The 24,165-nt window shown below is 43.2% G+C and overlaps 1 protein-coding gene across 1 annotated transcript in view; it reads left to right on the forward strand.

Moving 5' to 3' along the window:
- LOC123997096 (DNA-directed RNA polymerase, mitochondrial-like) overlaps nucleotides 1-23,728 on the forward strand; it is a 97,630-nt gene extending 73,902 nt beyond the window's left edge. The window contains exons 16-21 of the mRNA XM_046301130.1: nucleotides 3,397-3,449; nucleotides 15,706-15,804; nucleotides 16,624-16,696; nucleotides 18,069-18,160; nucleotides 20,458-20,531; nucleotides 22,783-23,728. Of these exons, the coding sequence (XP_046157086.1) occupies nucleotides 3,397-3,449; nucleotides 15,706-15,804; nucleotides 16,624-16,696; nucleotides 18,069-18,160; nucleotides 20,458-20,531; nucleotides 22,783-22,832 (441 nt within the window). The 3' untranslated portion in view covers nucleotides 22,833-23,728. The remainder of the gene's footprint in view (nucleotides 1-3,396; nucleotides 3,450-15,705; nucleotides 15,805-16,623; nucleotides 16,697-18,068; nucleotides 18,161-20,457; nucleotides 20,532-22,782) is intronic.
- The last annotated feature ends 437 nt before the right edge of the window (nucleotides 23,729-24,165 follow it).

The raw sequence follows: 24,165 nt of genomic DNA on the forward strand, positions 1-24,165 counted from the left end.
TGGGAATGTATCGCCCTGTGTGTCTGTGTGTGTCTATTTTCAACCTGTTTGGTTGTTTCTGTAATAAATCAATGTGCCCTGGAGCCATTGACAGGAGAGGAGGCAGCTTGCTGGGTAAATCATGAGAGCTGCTACCCTGCATGAAGGCTTGTCACTGTGGGATTGGATTTATGTCCAGAAGTCCTAATTCCTGATTTATCTATTTTTAATTTAGCATAAAGAACTGACCACGGTTGCCTTCATTAGGCACAAAATGGAAGAAAACGGGTAGAAACAGGATGGCACTATCTGAACCTGTCCAATAACAAATGCTTATTTTCTGTTGCAAAATGTTTCACTACGGGTTCCACTAATGAATAGGACACAGGCTTTTGCAGCACATTTCCATTCATGAAAGCAGTTGCAGACACTTTTCTCCCCTGGTTCTAAACTGGAAGCATGAATTAACCACATTCAGTTAGAGACACTACAGTCTGGGTGATGGATTTAAGTGTTCTAAAGAGATTCCCAACTCACCTTTTGTATTATTTTGATCCAGTAGTTCTGAAAGTAGAGGTCAAAGCCAAAACTGGTCCCAGAAATGTGCGTACTAAGTCACACATGTGCACCACGTCATTGCTCTTTCTCTCGCTCTGCTGTGTGTTCAACTTGCTAGCTGTCACTCAAATGGCAAGGGACTGAAGCTTATTGGCTAGAACTTGAATTTCTAGGGGGCTGCCCCATGTGGGGGGAAATGTAGGGAAAGTGGTGCAGCCCATCTTCCAGAAAAACTGTTTTCAACTAGGGATTTTGTGGCTAATTTAGGTAAGACAGTAATTCTACAAAAAAATGATGTTTGTATGAACTACACATTTTTAGCCCAAGGCGGGATGTTTAAAAATACTTAGTCGCCAAAGTTCCGGGCCATGTCTTTAAGTGTTCTCAGTGCTTTTGATGATTTACTTTTAAGTGAACCAGTGTCAGTGAGAGCACTTCATTTGGAGAGCTTTCAGTTAGTCAGGAGTTCCAGACGAATGAATGGTTCTCTTAACTTGTGGCGGGCAGGCAGACATTCATTATTTTCCAGAACCAGCAGTGTTCATGTAATGTGTGCTGTGATGTGCAGTCGTGTCTGCTGTCTGAAGCCAGTCTTATCTGGTTGTTGATAGATGTTTTCATCACACAAGCCTCCTGCCAGGGTGTATCAGTGGGAGGACTGCCCTGGCTGCCTTGGTATGGCTAGATGTAGGAGTGCAAGCAGTGAATCCTATTTGATTCCGAGCTCCCAAAATGTGATTTTCTTAGATGGGCATCATTTTGACCCATAACCAAGGTATTTCTTCGATGGAGATGATATACTGCTACAATGATGATGACCTGATCCAGGGATGGGCAACTCCAGTCCTCGGAGGCTGGAGTGCTGTCATACTTTTTCCCCGTCCCTAGCAAACACAGCTGATTTAAAGTAATTGCATTCTAAACTAAAGATCATGATTAGTGGTTTATTCAAGTCAGATGTGTTAGCTGGGGCAAAAGTGTGTCACCAAGGACTGGAGTTCCCCAGGCCTGAACTGATCCTTTCAAGTTATGTCCATTTATGTCTATATCAGGGTACTCTATTATCGTAGAGAGCTTGTTTGGGTAGAGGTTCCCATTCACTGCTAGTCTTATCACTTCGCTTCACCTTCAACCTGAGTATAAAAGACTGTTCTGTTCTTTATTTCTACTGTCTCTGTAGAGCAGTGTTTTCTAATCCTTCTCCTGGAACCCGAAGGAGGGCCAGGGCTCTACACACCTGATTCCACTCTGACCCAGGTCCAAAGGCTCGATGAGTTGATTATTTGAATCAGGTGTGTAGTGCTAGAGCGAAAACAAAAACGTGCACCCCTTTGGAAGCTCTCCTGTAGAGGAATTGCAGGGCAGAATAACTAATGAGCGAAGTGAGTGAGCAAGTTGTCTCTTCACTCTCCTTGTCTCTCTCACCCCTAATTCTCTCACACTCTATGTCATTCTCTCTCTCTTTTTCTGACCCCCCCTCTCACTCTCTTTCTTTCTCTCATCTCTCCTACATTAAGTGGTTATTCTATTAATGGGGTCTAATAGATTCATAAATCATAATGATTGATGACCACCAACAGGACTGCATCTCAATTTACCTCATGGCCAGCACACACACCCCACCGAAGCTCCAGCTCTCAAGCTATCCTCAGCACTTCAGATGTCCCTCTCGGCTGTGTGCTGCTTGTCTCTCATGTTTCTCTGTCTTCTCTCTGTCCCGGCTCAATGCAGTGTCACCTTGAGCAGGGAACCTCTCTCCTCTACTGTTCTCTCTCTGTCTGTGTGTGTGTGTGTGTGTGTGTGTGTGTGTGTGTGTGTGTGTGTGTGTGTGTGTGTGTGTGTGTGTGTGTGTGTGTGTGTGTGTGTGTGTGTGTGTGTGTGTGTGTGTGTGTGTGTGTGTGTGTGTGTGTGTGTGTGTGTGTGTGTGTGTGTGTGTGTGTGTGTGTGTGAGAGAGACAGGGAGAAACTAATCTGAGCTGTAATGTGATTGAGGCACTCAGGGGCGTGACAGTGATAGGGCCAATGTGGAGAGCAGTCACTCACATTCTTGACAAAATGGCTTCCCTTACAGCTCTTACAGGGCCAAAATGATGGGCTCCATTATTCACCTCAGACTGGCCAAACTCTCATCTGTGGCAGAACCTACAGTAGTTAGTGTGTCTGCTCTGTCAGTAGCTGTTGTTGAGACTTGAGCACTAGTCAGGTTTATTTCTAGGACTACGGTTCCCAACCTGTTCCTTTCCGGGGACCACCAAATAACTGTCAAAATCTCTTGAGGACCACCATTTTTTACATAAAATATCTTAGTCAATTCTATCAGTGAATGTAACACATGAAATGCCTATTATTACAGATGGATTTTTGTTTGACAGTTTCTAACATCTAGATGCTCCCAACTGTTATTCTTTTTGGAAGACAATTGATATTTCGATCCCTTTTTTTATTTATTATAATTGACTCACAGGTTGGAAACTACTGTCCTAGGAGACAATTACTGTTTGTTAGCATGTCACAGTACGCTTGTATGTTGGCTCAAGTCAGGTTTTACCAGTCATTAATGTCTTGTGTTCTATTGTCATTTCTGTGGCAGGTGGGCTGGGAATCAATGGGTTGCACTTGTAGGTCAATCAGAGGCTTTCAATAAGAATGGATTCCACATTCGTTTGATTTTCCATCAATGTGTTAGAAATGTCAAACAGAAGGACTGCTTTGGGTGTCAGAAGTTTACCCTGTTTGCTTTGTGTGTGTTTACAGAATGTCTAATACTGTCCCAACCTCCACCATTTCATTGACCGAAATGACATCATCAAACCTACCTGACTCATTCATGTCCCCCCCCCCCCCCCATGTCTCCTGCAGCTGAAGGCCACCATCCAGTACCTGAGTTTCCAGATCACCCACGACTCTAAAGAGTAAGTTCCTCTCCCTCCAGATCCTTCTAACACTACCAGAGTTGGGATCAATTCAGTTTATATTCCTGTCAGTTGCATTGGACATGGGATTTCTCCATAGGGATTAAGTTGTTACATTCCTGACTGGACTGGAATTTAGATGGAATCGACCCCAACCCTGTCATCCATCGGTATCTTCTCAGGGCTCACTTTTTTTTCTCTCCCCTCATCTCCAACTTGCTTTAGAGACTTTGACATGTAGACCCTGTATAAAAACAGTATACAAGACATGTTTACCACTTTTGATTGGTCACATCCTGATCCGTTCAGCGACAGCAAGCACATCATCAGGATGATGTGGCCAGTGACACTATGCGTCTTGAAAATCCTATATCTTAACTTGACTGCTGACATGCAAAACATTTTGGGATTGTATTAACAGTGGACTAAAGGGAGTTTCCGGTGACGTCGTGAACGGGAAAACAGCTTGAAGACGCAGCTGCGACCCAAATGGAAAACTAGCTAACTACTGTAGTACTATATATTAAGAGTGGCAAATATTGAACAAAGTGGCAGGAAAAGTTGAATAATGACTTTGTCAAGTAGATACAAATAACAAAAGATTCCAGAGGAGACCGGTGAGGACAGAGCCACGGTGTGTGACGACTTGGAAGATATGCTGAGGTGTAACAATATTCGGATCTACCAGGTAGCAGAATGCGTTGAAATAAATGATATGATGAGCTTTGTGAGGGCACTGGTTACGAAGCTGAGAGATACAGAAGCACCGGCAAAGTCCATTGTAGTGCGGTTTCTGGACTTTACTGTCAAAGAAACTATTCTACGCCAGGCCTGGGAGCAGAGGCAAGTTACATTTCAGGAGAAAACAATCTACTTTGACCATGATTATTCCCCAGACCTACAGAAGAATAGGATGTGAGTCCGAGAAGTGATCAAACAGCTGAGAGGGAACAACATAAAAGCGAAGTGCCCATACCCAGCCCAACTGAGGATGACACGAAACTCAGGCACGAAGGCACTTTTGATGGATGCAATCCTGACCCTGAGGGAGCTGGGAATCACAGTACGGATGGAAGAAAGAAACCGTCTGGAGAGAGATTTCGAGAGAGTCCGATGGCAGGTGCAGCAGGCAGGGACAGAATAGTGCTGTCAGATATGGATCTGAAGACATTCATCCAGGAAGACGTTTGAAATGTATTGCCCCACATTACAATATGTTTACACTGAGGTAATGAACACATTGATTTGCTATGTAGATGTAGGCCACTTTATTTGGTTTAATTATTGTATGACTTTGTCGACAGATAGTATACATATATAGTATGTTAGCAAGTCTAAATCTTTTATTTAAAACTGATAATAAGTTCAATGGGTCGTGTGTGGGGTGGTGGGAGTCCGGGTTTGAGCAGCAACTTCCTAGGATGGGGATTTGACTCTTTTGGATCATGGCATCCACACAGACTGTGTTTACTCCAGACAGACAGGAAAGGCACAGCTCTCTGGACATACAGTGGGGCAAAAAAGTATTTAGTCAGCCACCAATTGTGCAAGTTCTCCCACCTAAAAAGATGTGAGAGGCCATAGTGGAGTTTGTAGTGTGACTATTTGAGGTTGTGGACAGGTGTCTTTTATACTGATAAGTTCAAACAAGTGCCATTAATACAGGTAACGAGTGGAGGACAGAGGAGCCTCTTAAAGAAGAAGTTACAGGTCTGTGAGAGCCAGAAATCTTGCTTGTTTGTAGGTGACCAAATACTTATTTTCCACCGTAATTTGCAAATAAATTCATAAAAAATCCTACAATGTGATTTTCTGGATTTTTTTCTCATTTTGTCTGTCGTAGTTGAAGTGTACCTATGATGAAAATTACAGGCCTCTCATCTTTTCAAGTGGGAGAACTTGCACAATTGCCCCACTGTATGTCGAAGGGGGATGGTGTATTTTATTTCAGATAATCAACAACATGACTTTATTTGAAAGAACCAGTTTTTTGGGGGTGGGGTGATTTTGTATGGTTATGTTCTATGTTCCATTTATCATTGACCATCCTATTGAGCTTAGGAGTGAGTTTCTGCACTTCACAGACTTTACTTTTTTAAATGGATTTATATGATGAGGGAGGGGAGTACAAGTTGAGGAGGGAGTTATGTATCAACGCAAAACAACAGATTAAACGACTAGTTTATTGTATTAGTTATAATATAAATGTTCAGTAGAACATTTCAAGGAGACCCATTTAACAAATAATTAACTAAAAAATGAAGAAGAGAATGGGTAGATCAAGTATTTTGTGCATCTTTTCATGGTGGTGAAAAAAAGAGGTGTTTCAATCTTATTTAATAGATCTGTGTGCTTTGCCAAGAATAAAGTGTTGAGGGATAATCAGGGTAGATGAGGGTAGTGGGGACATAAATTACTATTCTGAACTTGAATGCATCAAAATGAGGACTGCCCAAGGTTCTTTAAAGATATCGCAACTGTAATCGTAGACAATGCAAAAGGGATGGTTATTATTGGCGGGGACTTTTAATTGCATACAGAATTACAAGCTTGACCGACTTCCTGCTGAGCACAGTCCCCATTCTAAGAAATCTAAAGCCCTGGCTGCCATGATGAATGAACTGGGGCTTATTGATACTTGGCGTTCAAAGCATAAAATTAAAATAAATTCTCAAAGGGTCATGGCAGCTACTCCAGAATATACTTATTTTGTATATCCAAGCAGTATTTACATAAAGTAAAGGAATGCAGCGTTGAAAACTATATCGGACCCCAGTCAAGTATGTCTAAAGATACATCTAGGAATGGAGAAGCACTTAACATTTTGTCTCCATATTGACGTAACATATTGTAAAGCAAGAGTTACAATGAACATTTGAAAGATTACTTCTTCGTTTTAATAATGATGTATCATCAATCCCATTTTGTGGGAAGGGGCAAAGGCGGTAATTAAGAGGTAAGATAATTGCTTTGTCTGCCAAATGAAAGAAGCAGTGTATTGAAAAACAGCAGCGTTTGGAGGATAGTTTAAAGAGACTTGAACGCGAACATAAAAACACAAGGGAAGATGATACATTGCATAAGTTGAATGAAAGTCAACAAAAGTTATGTAAGTTATTGACTTACAAAACAGAAGGGACATTTAGATTTACTAATCAAAGATACTATGAGATGGGTAATAGAGACAGCTGGTTGTTAGCCTTCCAGCTAAGAAAAGCCCAGGCTAGCAGAGTAGTCCCTAAAGTAATGAATCCCTTCTCTAAAGCAGAAGTCTCAAAACCAAGTGACATTGCGGAGGTGTTTGCAGCGTATTATAAAGACCTTAATGATTCAGCAGAACAAGACCATAAACAAGAAAACATTTGAACCCTCTTGTCTAACCTAAATCTCACACAATGATCACAGGACGATTGGGCCGAAATGACACAGCCAGATATAGAGAACGAGGTTGAGGAAGCCATCAAGAGATTGCAAAATAATAAATCACCAGGGGACAGATGGATACTGAGGTGAAGACCTTCATTGAGGATATTACCCTGGTTTTGTGCAGAGTATATAACTATGCATTATCAAAGGAAGACCCACCCAAAACATGGTCAATCATAACAGTAATCCCCAAGGAAGGTAAAGATCCTTCCCAGTGTAGCTCATTCAGGCATGTTAGTCTCCTCCCCACGGACCCGAAATTTACTAAGAGAATTCAGAAACATATACAGTAGGGAAACTGATTAACCCGGTTCAGACAGGTTTTATACTTGGCAGACAAATTACTAACAATATTAGGAGGGTATTAAACATTCAGTCACTGGCTAAGGGTAGACAACAAACAGCGATGCTTCTATGCAACAGCCTTGCTTCTCAGCCTAGATGCGGAGAATGCATTTCATACTGTTGATTAGTTCTACCTAGAACAAACACTTTTTGAGAATGGGATTCATTCCATTGGTTATTAAGGATTAGAGTATGGATCCCCAACCCTATATCCAGGGTTAGAGTGAATGGCTACAGCTCACAATTCATTTCCGAGAATACCCCTTCCTTCATTACCGTTTTTAGGCCCATTACATTGGAGGAAAGTTAGATTGAATACTGAATGTAAAAGATACACTCTTAAGGTATGGACAGCCCGTCCATAATGGCAGAAAGGGTTGATCACAATTGACCCTTTGGTTAGCCCCAGAATTCCGGGGAACTAACAGTAGCAACTGGATAGCAACGGACATCAAGTCCAGCACCTCGGAAAAGCTCATGTTTATATTGCATGAAAGCCAATGAGGGCTATGGCAAAAACTGAGAGTTTTCGTCCAAAAAAACATGTTGAAATTGATAAATAATTTAACAGTGTACCAGAAGTACTTGTCCTTGTGATTCCTGAAATGCATAGCCTGTTGAAGTATTTTTCGAATACAAAATTATACTTTTGTTACATTGTTTTCTAACTCCGCTGCTTAGCTAGCTCTCATTATCATTGACCAACAAACGTTGCTAATACTAAATAGCTTCCTAGCCACTCAATAAAATGTATGTTCTCAAAATGTACAGTACCAGTCATAAGTTTGGACACAACTACTCATTCAAGATTTTTTCTTTATTTTATTATTTTCTACATTGTAGAATAATAGTGAAGACATCAAAACTATGAAATAACACATATGGAATCATGTAGTAACCAAAAAAGTGTTAAACCAATAAAAATGTATTTTATATTTGAGTTTCTTCAAAGTAGCCACCCTTCGCCTTGTTGACAGCTTTACACACTCTTGGCATTTCACTTATTCTACCATTTAGAAAATAATAAAAATAAAGAAAAGGTGTAGGTGTCCAAACTTTTGACTGGTACGGTATATATTTATACTTGAGTCTTCAAAGTAGCCACCCTTTGCCTTGATGACAGCTTTGTAAGGGCTATTTGAACTCCAAGACTGTTGGAAAAGCATTCCTGATGAAGCTGGTTGAGAGAATGCCAAGAATGTGCAAAGCTGTCATCAAGGCAACGGGTGGCTACTTTGAAGAATCTCAAATATAAAATATAATTTGATTTGTTTACTACATGATTCCATATGTGTTATTTCATAGTTTTGATATCTTCACAATTATTCTAGAATGTAGAAAATATAAAACAAAGAAAAACCCTTGAATGAGAAGGTGTGTCCAAACGTTTGACCGGTACTGTGTGTTAGCTAGCTATGTTAGCAATGTTATGAATAAAACTCCCATCTGCTGTCAACATCAGGGTATGATTTTAGAGCACTTGCTAGCTAGTTTGCTCCAAATATATTTATAGCTTTCACTGCATGCTGACAGTGAATTCAGAGCCATTCAGTGGCTAGCTATACTACAAACATCATTTTACCAGGTTCCCTTTCCCGTGAAGCAACAATCCACCACAACATACCCAAGAGTTTCCTGATTAGCAAGGGGTAGTCTGTTTCATTTCATTGTGTATTAGAAACACAGTTTGAGATCATTGTGAGGGGATTTCGCCAGTGGATGAATGGAGAATTGGGCTTCCTGGGAAAATGCTGTCTGAGGTTGCAACAGTAACCAAGGGGGGTGGGGCTCAGCGAAGGGTCAATTAACCAGCTTTTTGAAGTGAATGTTCACAAATCTTTTACTCCACTCCAAACCAAATATGGTCTACCTGCAAATGACATGTTTAGGTACTTCAAGATAAGACACAACCTAATGACACACAAGAAATGTGAGGTCATAAAAAAATCAGCATTCAGTGTCGAGCAAAATTTCATAAAAATATTGGAAGGTCAAATAGCCCAAAAATATGTGTCTCAGTTATATAAATGGTTTCACACGCAGGATGTGAAAGGAAAATGGAAACTAGAGATGAATTTGGTGGTGGAAGATCAATCATGGGAGAGAATTTGTGAAAGTAGTCACAAATGCACTAGTGAAGACACTCCTAGACTTTTAGTTACCATTGGAATCACTTTTCATTGTATTAGGAGCAGTACCTTGTAACCTGGATGATACAAACCAGATGTACATGTTAAGGGAACTGTTAGTGACTGGACAGAAAATGACTACGGCCAATTTGGCTCAAACCATAGCCGCCAACTGTAAGTCAAAGGACTCAGAGATTGAAAAATGTGTATGTAATGTCAATGATAACAGCCGGGTTGCGACTAAAGACATATTGTACCCTGCCAAATAACTGTATAGACAAAAACAGGAACGTGTGTGTTAATTCTATTCAATGACATTGAGGTAAACTGCTGTAATTATTATTTGTATTACTTACAGTATTTTTGTCCTTTTTAGGGAAAGTTTGTAAGAAATGACTTTATTTCTCTCTCTCTCTCTCTCTCTTTCCCTCTGTCTCTTTCTCTTCCAAAAACATAGAGCATGATGTGAACGATCCTTGACATGTTTTATAATGTATATGTGAACTTTTTGAACTTGAAAAGGAAAGATATGGTCAAAACAATGGGGCCATCTGCACCAGATGGACAGACGGACGGACAGACAGGCCACTGATAGCCCTGGGTAGGGTGGCATTTGGGCTAAAATGTCACCGCTGAATGATTTCTGTAAAAGGGCCATTGAATGTGTGATTAGTATCAGAGGTAGAGCTGGAGGTTAATACACCGTGGTTGTTGTTTGTTGGGTATTTGGTTTGAAACTTTTTTTTAAGTAGCCTATACATATTCTTCTGCAACATAGGGAACTAGTTGGGCTAGTTAGTGTAAATCTTTGAGTGAGTGCCTACACTTTAACACAAAACACTAGAGCTGTATCACTAAGATTGGAAAAATGCATATGGGTCATTTCTAACTTTAAAATAAAAAGTTAATTTCATACTCTGTTCTTCACAATGTCCATGCTGACTGACAGCCACACATGTTTTGTGACTATTTCATCCAGCTCGTGACTGGGGCAGAGCTCCCCTTTAATTGCTGCTGTCTGTAGCCTACTGTCTGATCCCTCAGTGGGGTGAGGCCTATACCTTGTGACAGTCTCCCCATTACTCTGAGGTCTGCCACTGACATCAAGAGAGACCATAAATACCTCACTGACATCGAGAGAGACCATAAATACCTCACTGACATCGAGAGAGACCATAAATACCTCACTGACATCGAGAGAGACCATAAATACCTCACTGACATCGAGAGAGACCATAAATACCTCACTGACATCGAGAGAGACCATAAATACCTCACTGACATCGAGAGAGACCATAAATACCTCACTGACATCGAGAGAGACCATAAATACCTCACTGACATCGAGAGAGACCATAAATACCTCACTGACATTGAGAGACCATAAATACCTCACTGACATCGAGAGAGACCATAAATACCTCACTGACATCGAGAGAGAACATAAAAACCTCACTGACATCGAGAGAGACCATAAATACCTCACTGACTGAGACCATAAATACCTCACTGACATTGAGAGAGACCATAAATACCTCACTGACATTGAGAGACCATAAATACCTCACTGACATCGAGAGAGACCATAAATACCTCACTGACATCGAGAGAGACCATAAATACCTCACTGACATCGAGAGAGACCATAAATACCTCACTGACATCGAGAGAGACCATAAATACCTCACTGACATCGAGAGAGAACATAAATACCTCACTGACATCGAGAGAGACCATAAATACCTCACTGACATCGAGAGAGACCATAAATACCTCACTGACATCGAGAGACAACATAAATACCTCACTGACATCGAGAGAGACCATAAATACCTCACTGACATCGAGAGAGAACATAAAAACCTCACTGACATCGAGAGAGACCATAAATACCTCACTGACTGAGACCATAAATACCTCACTGACATCGAGAGAGACCATAAATACCTCACTGACATTGAGAGACCATAAATACCTCACTGACATCGAGAGAGACCATAAATACCTCACTGACTGAGACCATAAATACCTCACTGACATCGAGAGAGACCATAAATACCTCACTGACATCGAAAGAGACCATAAATACCTCACTGACTGAGACCATAAATACCTCACTGACTGAGACCATAAATACCTCACTGACATTGAGAGACACCATAAATACCGCACTGACATCGAGAGAGACCATAAATACCTCACTGACTGAGACCATAAATACCTCACTGACTGAGACCATAAATACCTCACTGACATCGAGAGAGACCATAAATACCTCACTGGCATTGAAAGAGACCATAAATACCTCACTGACTGAGACCATAAATACCTCACTGACTGAGACCATAAATACCTCAATGACATTGAGAGACACCATAAATACCGCACTGACATCGAGAGAGACCATAAATACCTCACTGACTGAGACCATAAATATCTCACTGACATCGAGAGAGACCATAAATACCTCACTGACATTGAGAGACACCATAAATACCGCACTGACATCGAGAGAGACCATAAATACCTCACTGACTGAGACCATAAATACCTCACTGACTGAGACCATAAATACCTCACTGACATCGAGAGAGACCATAAATACCTCACTGGCATTGAAAGAGACCATAAATACCTCACTGACTGAGACCATAAATACCTCACTGACTGAGACCATAAATACCTCACTGACATTGAGAGACACCATAAATACCGCACTGACATCGAGAGAGACCATAAATACCTCACTGACTGAGACCATAAATATCTCACTGACATCGAGAGAGACCATAAATACCTCACTGACTGAAAGACCATAAATACCTCACTGACTGAGAGACCATAAATGCCTCACTGACTGAGAGACCATAAATACCTCACTGACTGAAAGACCATAAATACCTCACTGACTGAAAGACCATAAATACCTCACTGACTGAGAGACCATAAATACCGCACTGACATCGAGAGACCATAAATACCTCACTGACTGAGAGACCATAAATACCGCACTGACATCGAGAGACCATAAATACCTCACTGACTGAAAGAGAGGAGACAGATTGACAGCCTTCTGTCTGACCTGACATTCACCGCCACACACGAGCACGGTGACACACAACAAAAAGCTTCCTTGTCTTTATCTCAAACGAAAGTGTGTGTGCTTGTGCGCGCGCGCGCGTGCAGAGGGATGCTGCTGCTTATAGAGTTATTCCTCTCAACTTAGATTTCTGACAGAGAAAGTATCTGTATTTCACAGTCTGCCAGTTACAGCCGAGCTCAGCATTCCCTCCTCTCTGCTGATTTCCCCAGCTTTCACTCGTGTACATACACACAGCTTTGTTTTCGTGAATTTTCAGGACTTTTTGCGGAGCAAAAATGTATTCCCATTCAAAATCCTATTTTTCCTAACTGCTAAACCTTAACCCTAAACGTATCCCTAACCTTAACCCCAAACCCTAAACCTAACCCTTAAGCCTAAAATAGCATTTAAAACAAATTCAGGACATGAAAAAAGTCCTGGCTTTACAAAATGTTTCCTGTGTTCCTGTATACTGCGCGCACACAGTATAGGCCTTAAAAAGGCCTTTATTGGGGTAAGTAAGTGGTGTGGTTGGCTTTGGCTCTCCTGTGCTTACAGGCCTCTAACCATCTAACCTGACGTATGTGGCAGGGTCTACAGTCAATCACAGATTACAAAAAGAAAACCAGCCCCGTCGCGGACACCACATCCTGCTCCCAGACAAATTAAACAACTTCTTTGCTCACTTTGAGGACAATGCTGTGCCACTGACACGGCCCACTACCAAAGCCTGTGGGCTCTCCTTCTCCGCGGCCAACGTGAGTAAAACATTTAAACGTGTTAACCCTTGCAAGGCTGCCGGCCCAGACAGCATCCCTAGCCGCGTCCTCAGAGCATGCGCAGACCAGCTGGCTGGTGTGTTTACGAACATATTCAATCAATCCCTGTCCCAGTCTGCTGTGGCCACATGCTTCAAGATGGCCACCATTGTTCCTGTCCCCAAGAAAGCTAAGGTAACTGAGCTAAACGACTATCCACCCGTAGCACTCACTTCTGTCATTATGAAGTGCTTTGAGAGACTAGTCAAGGACCATTTCACCTTCACCCTACCTGACACCCTAGACCCACTTCAATTTGCTTACTGCCCCAATAGGTTCACAGACGACGCAATCCCCATCACACTGGACACTGACCTATCCCATCTGGACAAGAGGAATACCTATGTAAGAATGCTGTTCATTGACTACAGCTCAGCATTTAACACCACGGTACCCTCCAAACTCATCATTACGCTCGAGACCCTGGATCTCAACCCCACCCTTTGCAACTGGGTCCTGGATTTTCTGATGGGTCGCCCCCAGGTGGTGAGGTAAGGAAACAACATCTCTACCCCGCTGATCCTCAACACTTGGGCCCCACAAGGGTGCATTCTCAGCTCTCTCCTGTACTCCCTGTTCTTCCATGACTGCGTGGCCATCCACGCTTCCAACTCAATCATCAAGTTTGCAGACGACACTACAGTGGTAGGCTTGATTACCAACCATGACGAGACGGCCTACAGGGAGGAGGTGAGGGCCCTCGGAGTGTGGTGTCAGGGAAATAACCTCTCACTCAATGTCAATAAAACAAAGGAGATGATTGTGGACTTCAGGAAATAGCAGAGGGAGCACCCCCCCATTCACATCGACGGGACAGTAGTGGAGAAGGTGGAAAGTTTTAAGTTCCTCGGCGTACAAATCACGGACAAACTGAAATGGTTCACCCACACAGACAGCGTGGTGAAGAAGGCGCAACAGTGCCTCTTCAACCTCAGGAGGCTGAAGAAAAATTTCTCACAAACTTTTACAGATGCACAATCGAGAGAATCCTGTCGGGCTGTATCACCGCCTGGTATGGCAACTGCTCCGTCCACAACTGTAAGGCTCTCTAGAGGGTAATGGGGTCTGAACAAAGCATTTACCGGGGGCAAACTACCTGCCCTCCAGGACACCTACAGCACCCGATGTCACAGGAAGGCCAAAAAGATCATCAAGGTCAATAACCACCCAAGCCACTGCCTGTTTACCCCACTATCATCCAGAAGGCGAGGTCAGTACAGGTGCATCAAAGCTGGGACCGAGAGACTGAAAAACAGCTTCTATCTCAAGGCCATCAGACTGTTAAACAGTCATGACTAACATAGAGTGGCTGCTGCCAACATACTGACTCAAATCTCTGGCCACTTGTAATAAATTGATTTAATAAAGGTATTACTAGTCACTTTAAATAACGGCACTTTAATAATGTTTACATATCCTACATTACTAATCTCATATGTATATACTGTATTCTATACCATCTACTGCATCTTTCCTATGCCGCACGGCCATCGCTCATCCATGTATTTATATGTACATATTCTTATTTACATCCCATTTGTGTGTGTACAAGGTAGTCATTTTTGTTAGATTACTTGTTAGATATTACTGCACTGTCGGGACTAGAAGCACAATCATTTCACTACCCTCGCATTAACATCTGCTAACCATGTGTATGTGACCAATAAAATGTGATTTGACTTGACTAACTGTTGCTAAAGTGCTTGAAGCTAAACTCCCAGTCTATCCCAATTCCCCATAGAGACAAAGTTAACAGCATAGTTTTCAATTGCATAGATTTCAGAGTAGGTAGAAGTTACACCTAAGCACTGATACAGGCTTGGCTATTTCCTCCATCACTCTGGCCAGTTCCCAGCCAAACGGCGTTACAGGGGAGTGGAGTTGACATCTGTATAGCTGGCATGCCTATGTCTAGTCTGTGCTGCTGGGTGCATCCCAAGCTATTATCCCCCTGTACTCCATCCTCATTACAAGTGCACTGGAGCAGTGTGTTGGGAGGTCAAGGCCCAGGCTAATGAGGATAATGTGTGCATATACAGATTGGGAAAGTGCTCACTTTCAGCAGAGGTCGATGTACATTTACATTTCTCCAACCCTTCAGTTGGATGACAGTTGCCAAAACAGCTTCTAATACTGCAATGTGTTTTTCTTTTCTCGCCAACACCCAATTAGCTGGAGGCTTGCACAGGAATTGGAAGTTTAGAGTGCAGTTGTTATTGGCGAGATGCCGTTGTCACGTGAACATCTGTTCTGTTGTTTCTTTGTCACTCATACATAATTCATATTGATCTACCATCAGTGATTTATGTACTTGGAAACTGGCTTTTCAGTTCCTTGCCTCATCAGGGACTTCATAGTGGGGGGTATGTGTTGGTGTGTGAGAGAAACATAGTTAGCGTGTGACTGTGTGTGTGTCTTCTCCTGTTGTGAATAACTGTCCTGTTTTTCATCCACAGGAGACCAGACACTGTGAAACAGAAGAATGCCTTCCCTCCTAACTTCATCCACTCTCTGGACTCCACACACATGATGCTGACTGCTCTCTACTGCTACAGGTACACTAAGGCCTAACCTATAACCTCTGACCCACACCACACTCTACAACAGGGATGGGGAAACCGGTTGGCAGGCCGCATCCATTTCCAAGGAGGTCTCAACTTGCTGTTGAGAGTTAGAAAAGTAGAATAGGCCTATTTCTAAAATGTGGTTGTGCATCAGCAGTTCTTCTCTTGTCACTCACTGACATTCACTCAATTATCTATACTTTTAGTAATCGTAGACTAATTAATTCATTAATTTTCTTAGTCACTCTCACTCAGATTTTTCTGCACCCTATGGCAAACTGAGTAGAGTTGCAGGAAATAAGCTGTAGAATTGCACATTTTTCTTTCCGGTCCATGGGAAAATGTGTAGAATTGCAAGAAATGAGTTATAAAATTGCTACATTTTCTCTACGCCCCATGGCAAAATGTGTAGAATTGGGGCCCGACAAAATGTCACTTGGGGCCCCCAAAAGGCTAGGGCCGGCTCTGACTGCATGTGTGGGTAAGCAGACCCTCGAGCCACTGCCCCTCATGATGAGTTCAGAGTTTTTTGTGGCCCCCACCACCATCAAAGTTGCCCTTCCCTGCTCTAGCCTGCTACGGTATCAGCTCTGATGACCCCTCTGAACTCTGCATGGGATAGCCATCTGAATAACCATCTCTGTTTGAACCCATAAACCGTTGTCATACTATGTCACATTGATTCAAGTCTTAGTATGTCTCCCAGGCTGTGTAACCTCATGTTACGGTGTCCAGTTTCCACCACGATTTTCTTCCACCGCGTCTAGCCCTATATCTCATGTCTCTCTCTTCCTCTGTGTGCTTCTCCAGCGCCGGCCTGACGTTCGTCTCCGTCCACGATTGCTTCTGGACCCACGCCATCACAGTCGACACCATGAACAAGGTACGTCATCTTCATTTTCTTCTATCACCTTCATTCCTCCTTTGACCTTAGCACACAGCTCCTTGTGGCTGGGTGGGGTAGTATACTTAAGCAATAAGGCCCAAGGAGGTGTGGTATATGGCCAATATACCACGGCTAAGGCCTGTTCTTACGCATGAAGCAACGATGGGGGCCTGGACACAGCCCTTAGCCGTGGTATACTGGCCAAATACCACAAACCCCCGAGTTACCTTATTGCTATTATAAACTGGTTACCAATGTAATTAGAGCAGTAAAAATAAAGGTTTTGTCATACCCGTGGTATACAGTCTCATATACCACAGCTGTCAGCCAATCAGCATTCAAGGCTTGAACTACCCAGAGTATAATACCCCATATAGGCCTTCCCTGGCGGCCAGAGTCAATTACTTTACACCACTGGCTGCCTGGCTGTTAATACATGGCTTTACAGCTATTGGCAGCAGACAGCACCATATGTCCCAGAGTTGCATCCTGTTACAGAGGGCCATTATGGAGTATAGAGGGCTATGTTGGCCTGTCCTTTTTAGCGTGACTCCGAGGTGTTAACAACACTAAATTGAGACGCTCCGAGGTGTCAACAACACTAAATTGAGACGCTCTGTTGAGATCCAAAATGGCCGAATTACCATAATGGTATTTCTGTGTGAATTATGTTAAGGAAAGTGCTATTTCCTCATCCAATCTCCAATAATTAGCATTGAAGCGGTTTTTCACAGTGTGGTTATTTCTTGTCATGTTTAAATCTCAAAGTGCCCTTCCCTCATTACATAGCCAATTGAACACAAAGGCTAGGGGCAGCACTTTAAATATATTGGTCCGCACCTTAACATATGACATAGGATTTTATATTATCATATTTCTGTTCTTCAGCCAAGCATTAAATTGGCACCGACCTGGCAGCATAAATGAATGTCCCCAATCACTCTAGCTAGTCTCCTATCCCTTTCCTCCTCCATTTCTACCTCTACCCCCTCGTCTCCTTCTCTCCTCTCCTCCTGTCCTCCCCTGTTGTCTATGTAGTATCAGGGTCATCAACCTAGTTTAGATCTCCCCAGTCACACAATGGAGACCGACGGGACTGGAGAGGACAAATGGAGCAACCCCAATGGAGATCATTAGCATAACTCAAGTCAGCAGTGTGACTACGAGTCCTGTGTCAATGAAGCTGGAGAGTTGAGTAGTGTTGTTGGTTCTGCTTGTATCATGAGGACAGAGTGAGTGACTCTCTCGGGTTGCCAGATCACTCTAGAACTCCCAGTACAGTCAAATGCCAGTGTTGAATAGAGTGATTGCTTGAGTGTTGGGAGTACATTAGAGTGACTGTGTGTGGTGTGCTCTCTTGGGTTGCCAGGTTTGCCGGGAGCAGTTTGTGGCACTGCACAGCCAGCCCATCCTTCAAGAGCTGTCCAACTTCCTACTGAAGAAATACTGTTCTGGGCTACAGTAAGTTTCTACACACCACACACACTGGACCACAGATACACCACACTGAGACTGGCAGTTTAGTATGCTTTATTTAGCTATAAGATAGGAGGAAAGGAGCATAGAGGGAAAAAAGTGTTGGGGAGGGGGAAAACCTGACTTTATAAGTCTTTATATGCAAACCTCGCCTATTTTGTGCATTTACCAGAACTTGTTATTGCACATTGAGCATTTTTACTGAGAATACATAACTCAACAAAAAGTAGATTCAACAGCACTGCCGATGAACCTTTCACTTTCTCTCAGCCATGTATGCAAAGAATGTACAAAACATTCATCTACTTGGGAGTTTACTGCTGTGGTCTCTCTCTCACCCTGTATACGCTATGTACTTGTTAAGCCTGGACAAGCCATAGCTGGACTTTAATGATATACAGTGCATTCAGACACTATTCAGAACCCTTGACTTTTTCCACGTGTTGTTACTTTAGTCTTATTCTAAAATAGTTTAAATTGTTTTGGGTTTTTTTTCTCATCAATCTACACACAATACCCTATAATGACGAAGCAAATATAGTGTTTTTGTTTTGCAAATGTATAAAGAAAAACAAAAATGATAAGTATTCAGACCATTTACTCAGTTCTTTGTTGAAGCATCAAGTCTTCTTGGTTATGACGTTACAAGCTTGGCACACCTGTATTTGGGGAGTTTCTCCCATTCTTCTCTGCAGATCCTATCAGGCTCTGTCAGGTTGGATGGGGAGCGTCACTGCACAGCTATTTTCAGGTCTCTCCAGAGATGTTCGATCAGGTTCACGTCCGGGCTCTGGTTGGGCCACTCAAGGACATTGACACTTGTCCCGAAGCCACTCCTGTGTTGTCTTGGCTGTGTGTTTAGGGTTGTCCTGTTAGAAGATTAACCTTCGCTCCCAGACTGAGGTCCTGAGCGCTTTTCATCTCTCTGTACTTTGCTCCGTTAATCTTTCCCTCGATCCTGACTAGTCTCCCAGTCCCTCCCAGTCCCTGCCACTGAAAACATCCCCACATCATGATGCTGACACGACCATGCTTCACCGTAGGGATGGTGCCAGGTTTACTCCAGGCGTGACGCTTGGCATTCAGGCCAAAGAGATCAATCTTAGTTTCATCAGACCAGCGAATCAGGTTCTTGGTCACCTCTCTGACCAAGGCCCTTCTCCCCTGATTGCTCAGTTTTGCCGGCAGCCAGCTCTAGGAAGAGTCTTGGTGGTTCCAAACTTCAACCATTTAAGAATGATGGAGGCCACTGTGTTCTTGGGGACCTTCAATGCTGCATAAAGGTTTTGGTACCCATTCCCAGATCTGTGCCTCAACACAATCCTGTCTCGGTGCTCATTCGGACAATTCCTTCAACCTCATGGCTTACTTTTTGCTCTGACATGCATTGTCAACTGTGGGACCTTATATAGACAGGTGTGCCTTTCCAAATCATGTCCAATCAATTGAATTTACCACAGGTGGACTCCAATCAAGTTGTAGAAACATCTCAATTATGATCAATGTAAACAGGATGCACCTGAACTCAATTTCGAGGCTCATAGCAAAAGGTCTGAATACTAATGTAAATAAGGTATTTCTGTTTTTTATTTGTAATACATTTGCAAAAACTCTAAAAATCTGTTTTCACTTTGTCATTATGGGCAATTGTTTGTAGATTGATCTTTTTTAAATTTGTTTTAAATATGTTTTTAGATTAAGTCTGTGTCTGAATACTTTCCTAATGCACTGTAGTTGCATTGTAAAGCATACACACATCGTTAAAGTAATAATAATTTAAGCACTGTAGAGAGTAAACATACTAAACGCTGGATGGGCTTTTAACTATGCTATCCAATAGAGACATGATTTTTAACGTCAACAAATTCCCAGATCCCAGACTGCCTTTGAAGATAAATGTGTTTAGAATCTCAACAGACTACTTGTATTACAGTAAAAAAAGGCTTTTTACTGTTAGTGAGGTTGCTTGTAAAAAGTTTTGTTTTTACGGTAATCCCCTGGGCTTGGGTTAAGTGTACATGGTATCCACACTGCTCCTTCTGTGGGGTAATTGGGCACCTCAGGCCAGCCCCTCACCCCTGTGCCCAGGCCCCGTGAGGTCATTAGTCCCTAGGAGGAGAGGTGAGGAGAGACCGAGGAAGGCTGGAGCTTAGGGAGATGAGCCTGAGGATCCTGCACCACTATCCTGCTCTTCTCACTAACCGGGACTCCTGACCAACCTCTTACCACCACAACAACAACATTTAAATAAGGCTTTTATCGTGTCCTCCCTTCTCCTCCAGGAGCGAGGTCAAAAGCAAAAAGTTTCTGGAGTACCGGAGAATGCTGTTGCTGCTGGCCAAAGTGCCCCAAACCGGTCAGTGTCTCTGTCTCTGTCTCTGTCTCTCTCTGTCTCTGTCTCTGTCTCTCTCTGTCTCTCTCTGTCTCTGTTTCTGTCTCTCTCTGTCTCTCTGTCTGTCTCTCTCTGTTTCTGTCTCTCTCTGTCTCTGTCTGTTTCTGTCTCTCTCTGTCTCTGTCTGTCTCTGTCTCTCTCTGTCTCTGTCTCTCTCTGTCTCTCTCTGTTTCTGTCTCTCTCTGTCTCTCTCTCTGTCTCTCTCTGTCTCTCTCTGTTTCTGTCTCTCTGTCTCTCTGTCTGTCTCTCTCTGTCTCTCTCTGTTTCTGTCTCTCTCTGTCTCTCTCTGTTTCTGTCTCTCTCTGTCTCTCTCTGTTTCTGTCTCTCTGTCTGTCTGTCTCTCTCTGTTTCTGTCTCTCTGTCTGTCTGTCTCTCTCTGTCTGTCTGTCTGTCTGTCTGTCTGTCTGTCTGTCTGTCTGTCTGTCTGTCTGTCTGTCTGTCTGTCTGTCTGTCTGTCTGTCTGTCTGTCTCTCTGTCTCTCTCTCTGTCTGTCTGTCTGTCTGTCTGTCTGTCTGTCTGTCTGTCTGTCTGTCTGTCTGTCTGTCTGTCTGTCTGTCTGTCTGTCTGTCTGTCTGTCTGTCTGTCTCTCTGTCTCTCTCTCTGTCTGTCTGTCTGTCTGTCTGTCTGTCTGTCTGTCTGTCTGTCTGTCTGTCTGTCTGTCTGTCTGTCTGTCTGTCTGTCTGTCTGTCTGTCTGTCTGTCTGTCTGTCTGTCTGTCTCGTTCACTCTCTGCCTCGTTCTCTCTTTGCATCTCTCTCTGACTCTCTTGTGTGTGTGTGTCTCGTTCACTCTCTGCCTCATTTTCTCTTTGCATCTCTCTCTGACTCTCTTGTGTGTGTGTGTGTCTCGTTCACTCTCTGCCTCTTTCTCTTTTTGCATCTCTCTCTGACTCTCTTGTGTGTGTGTGTCTCGTTCACTCTCTGCCTCTTTCTCTTTTTGCATCTCTCTCTGACTCTCTTGTGTGCGTGTCTCTCTGTCTCGTTCTCTCTCTGCCTCGTTCTCTCTTTGCATCTCTCTCTGACTCTCTTGTGTGTGTGTGTCTCGTTCACTCTCTGCCTCTTTCTCTTTTTGCATCTCTCTCTGACTCTCTTGTGTGTGTCTCGTTCACTCTCTGCCTCTTTCTCTTTTTGCATCTCTCTCTGACTCTCTTGTGTGTGTGTGTCTCTCACTCTCTGCCTCTTTCTCTTTTTGCATCTCTCTCTGACTCTCTTGTGTGCGTGTCTCTGTCTGGTTCTCTCTGCCTCTCTCTTTGCATCTCTCTCTGACTCTCTTGTGTGTGTCTGTCTCTCTGCATCTTTGTCTCTCTCTCTCTATCTGCACCCTATGTGACCTGTGTGTTCTGTCCATCAGATTCCACCTCTAATTCCCACAGCATAGACATAGGGGATGATTGATAACAGCGTCCGTTGTTCTGTCAGCAACACGTCCATCCATCAGTTCTGAAGGAGGCTTTACTCAACCTCTCTCTCTGTCCATCTGTAGTGGCTGTTTGGCACCGGCAGCTGAATTGCATAAAGTTGATTACCATTAATTGTCCCCACCCTCCACCCGCATTCATAATCTGTTTACATGGCTCAGGCAGATGTGGTGGTCTGCTTTGTGTCCGAATCACACAGAGGCCATCACCACGGTAACCCCTGGCTGTCTCCTCGAACAGGATACAGTGGATGAATACTAGCTGGACATAATCCAGGATGATTTTCTGCATCACTCCGCCAGGTTACATTGAACAGGTCGTGGTTCATTTCAGCATCGGCCATTGTTATACAACATAATCGGAACATTTAGTTCCTCTCGTGTAGTAGGTTACATGTGTTAGTTGAGATAGAATAGCTATGCACAGAGTGGGTGTCTTGCCAAGCTGTCATTTCCCCTCCTCTAAATGACAGAATCAGTATTATAATCTGGTCCCTTATATAGACAGACAGGCCCCTCCCTGCTCTTACACTCACAAATGACAGGTTATAGTCAGCAGTCTGGCCCTCCTATATAATGGTAGAGGAAGCATTGACTCCTATAATGTGTCTATAGGAGTCGACAGTCATGTACAGGGGCAACTTTTCAGTGTTGAATTCAATGCGGATCTGAAGATGAAGATTGATGTTAGACTGATCAGTCACTCCGAATTGGACCACAATATTTGACAGATCAAAACTTAAGCAATCATCACACATCACTTTTCACTGAGGTGTGTTTGTGTTGTTTTTGTCTCCCAGGCAACTTTGATCTCCAGCGGGTAAAGGAATCCACTTACTTCTTCAGCTGAGAGGAACAGGCAGACAGGAAGCAGAAGCCAATGGAGGGAGATGAGTGGGATTGACAGGCTGTGAGGCTGAACACTGGGAGGGCTGCGTGGGGCCTGGGAGGCTGGGAGGTCTTGTCTCCCTCAGACATCGGCTGATTGATCCACAGCCCGCTGGGCGAAGCCAAGGCCTTCGGAAGCAGCTCAATCACTCATAATGACCCAGACAGACAGCTAGCCACAGACCATTGTGGGAGGAGAGGAGGAGAGGCCAGCTCTGGAGAGGAGAGGAGAGCAACTCCCCCACCCTGGACTGAAGATCTCAACAGAGCTCAATTATGACCCATGCTATGACTTTCACTCTCCTATTACTGTAGTGTGTGGGTGGTTGTGAGAGAACGTTTCCGTGTGTCAATGTGTGCGAATGACATTTCTTGATGAGAATGTGAACGTTGCTTTATACTGTATTACGCTCGTGTTCCTCACACCTGTGTGTCCTCCCCTTATCAGGTATACCCACATTACATAAAGAGCCAGAGACACTAAGCGAGAGTGAGCGTTGATCAACGGTGTAGCCCAGTGTGGTCGGTCTGTGCCCTCCATCCCCCCTCCTTCTCTGGGCAGAGTCGGGCGGCTCTCTCCCTCCGGCTAACACCTGGGTCATTAAAGCACATGATCATGCCTTTCATCGATTCAGAGGCACCCAGGAAGAGATGCCCACTCCCACATTTCGAGCGATACTTCATTTACATCACAAGTTTCCAATAGAGACAGTTACTCTCACTTACAGAGAGAGGGAAGAAGATAGAAATAATGGATTGGAATGGGGGAGAAATCTGTGACTTCGTGTTCTTATTTTCACCTTTTGGAGTAATTAAGCAATAGATTTTTTTTTAAATAAACATGTATTTCTTAAAGCATCTCTTGTTAATTTGATGATAAGAGTTTTGATTGGATTATGTGTTTACAGACATGGGGGTTTATTTCATTATATCTGTACCCTTTAATTGTATCGAGCGTCATAAGATGGTCCACAAAGGGTTTGAAGAATTGCTGATCAACAAAGATCATATTTTTCTGGGCCAGTGCCCACATCTAGAGGTAAAAAAAAAAGCAGAAATGGTATCTGATCTGGGCTTCAAACGCAACAGCAGTTTCAGACAAAAGGTGCTGAGTCGATGTTCAAATGCAAATGTAGCCTAGACCCAAACAAAACTGGCTGTGAGAGGGAGGACGTCATGAAATATGGATGATCCTGCTGTTTAAAAAAAATAAAAGCCACATTCTTTTCTTCTGCTTTTCCAGTCTGTGTAACTGGTCATTTGTTTTGCCATGAATCTGGCACAGTTACAATTGT

This window comes from Oncorhynchus gorbuscha, linkage group LG15 (assembly GCF_021184085.1).
Source record: "Oncorhynchus gorbuscha isolate QuinsamMale2020 ecotype Even-year linkage group LG15, OgorEven_v1.0, whole genome shotgun sequence".
NCBI lineage: Eukaryota > Metazoa > Chordata > Actinopteri > Salmoniformes > Salmonidae > Oncorhynchus > Oncorhynchus gorbuscha.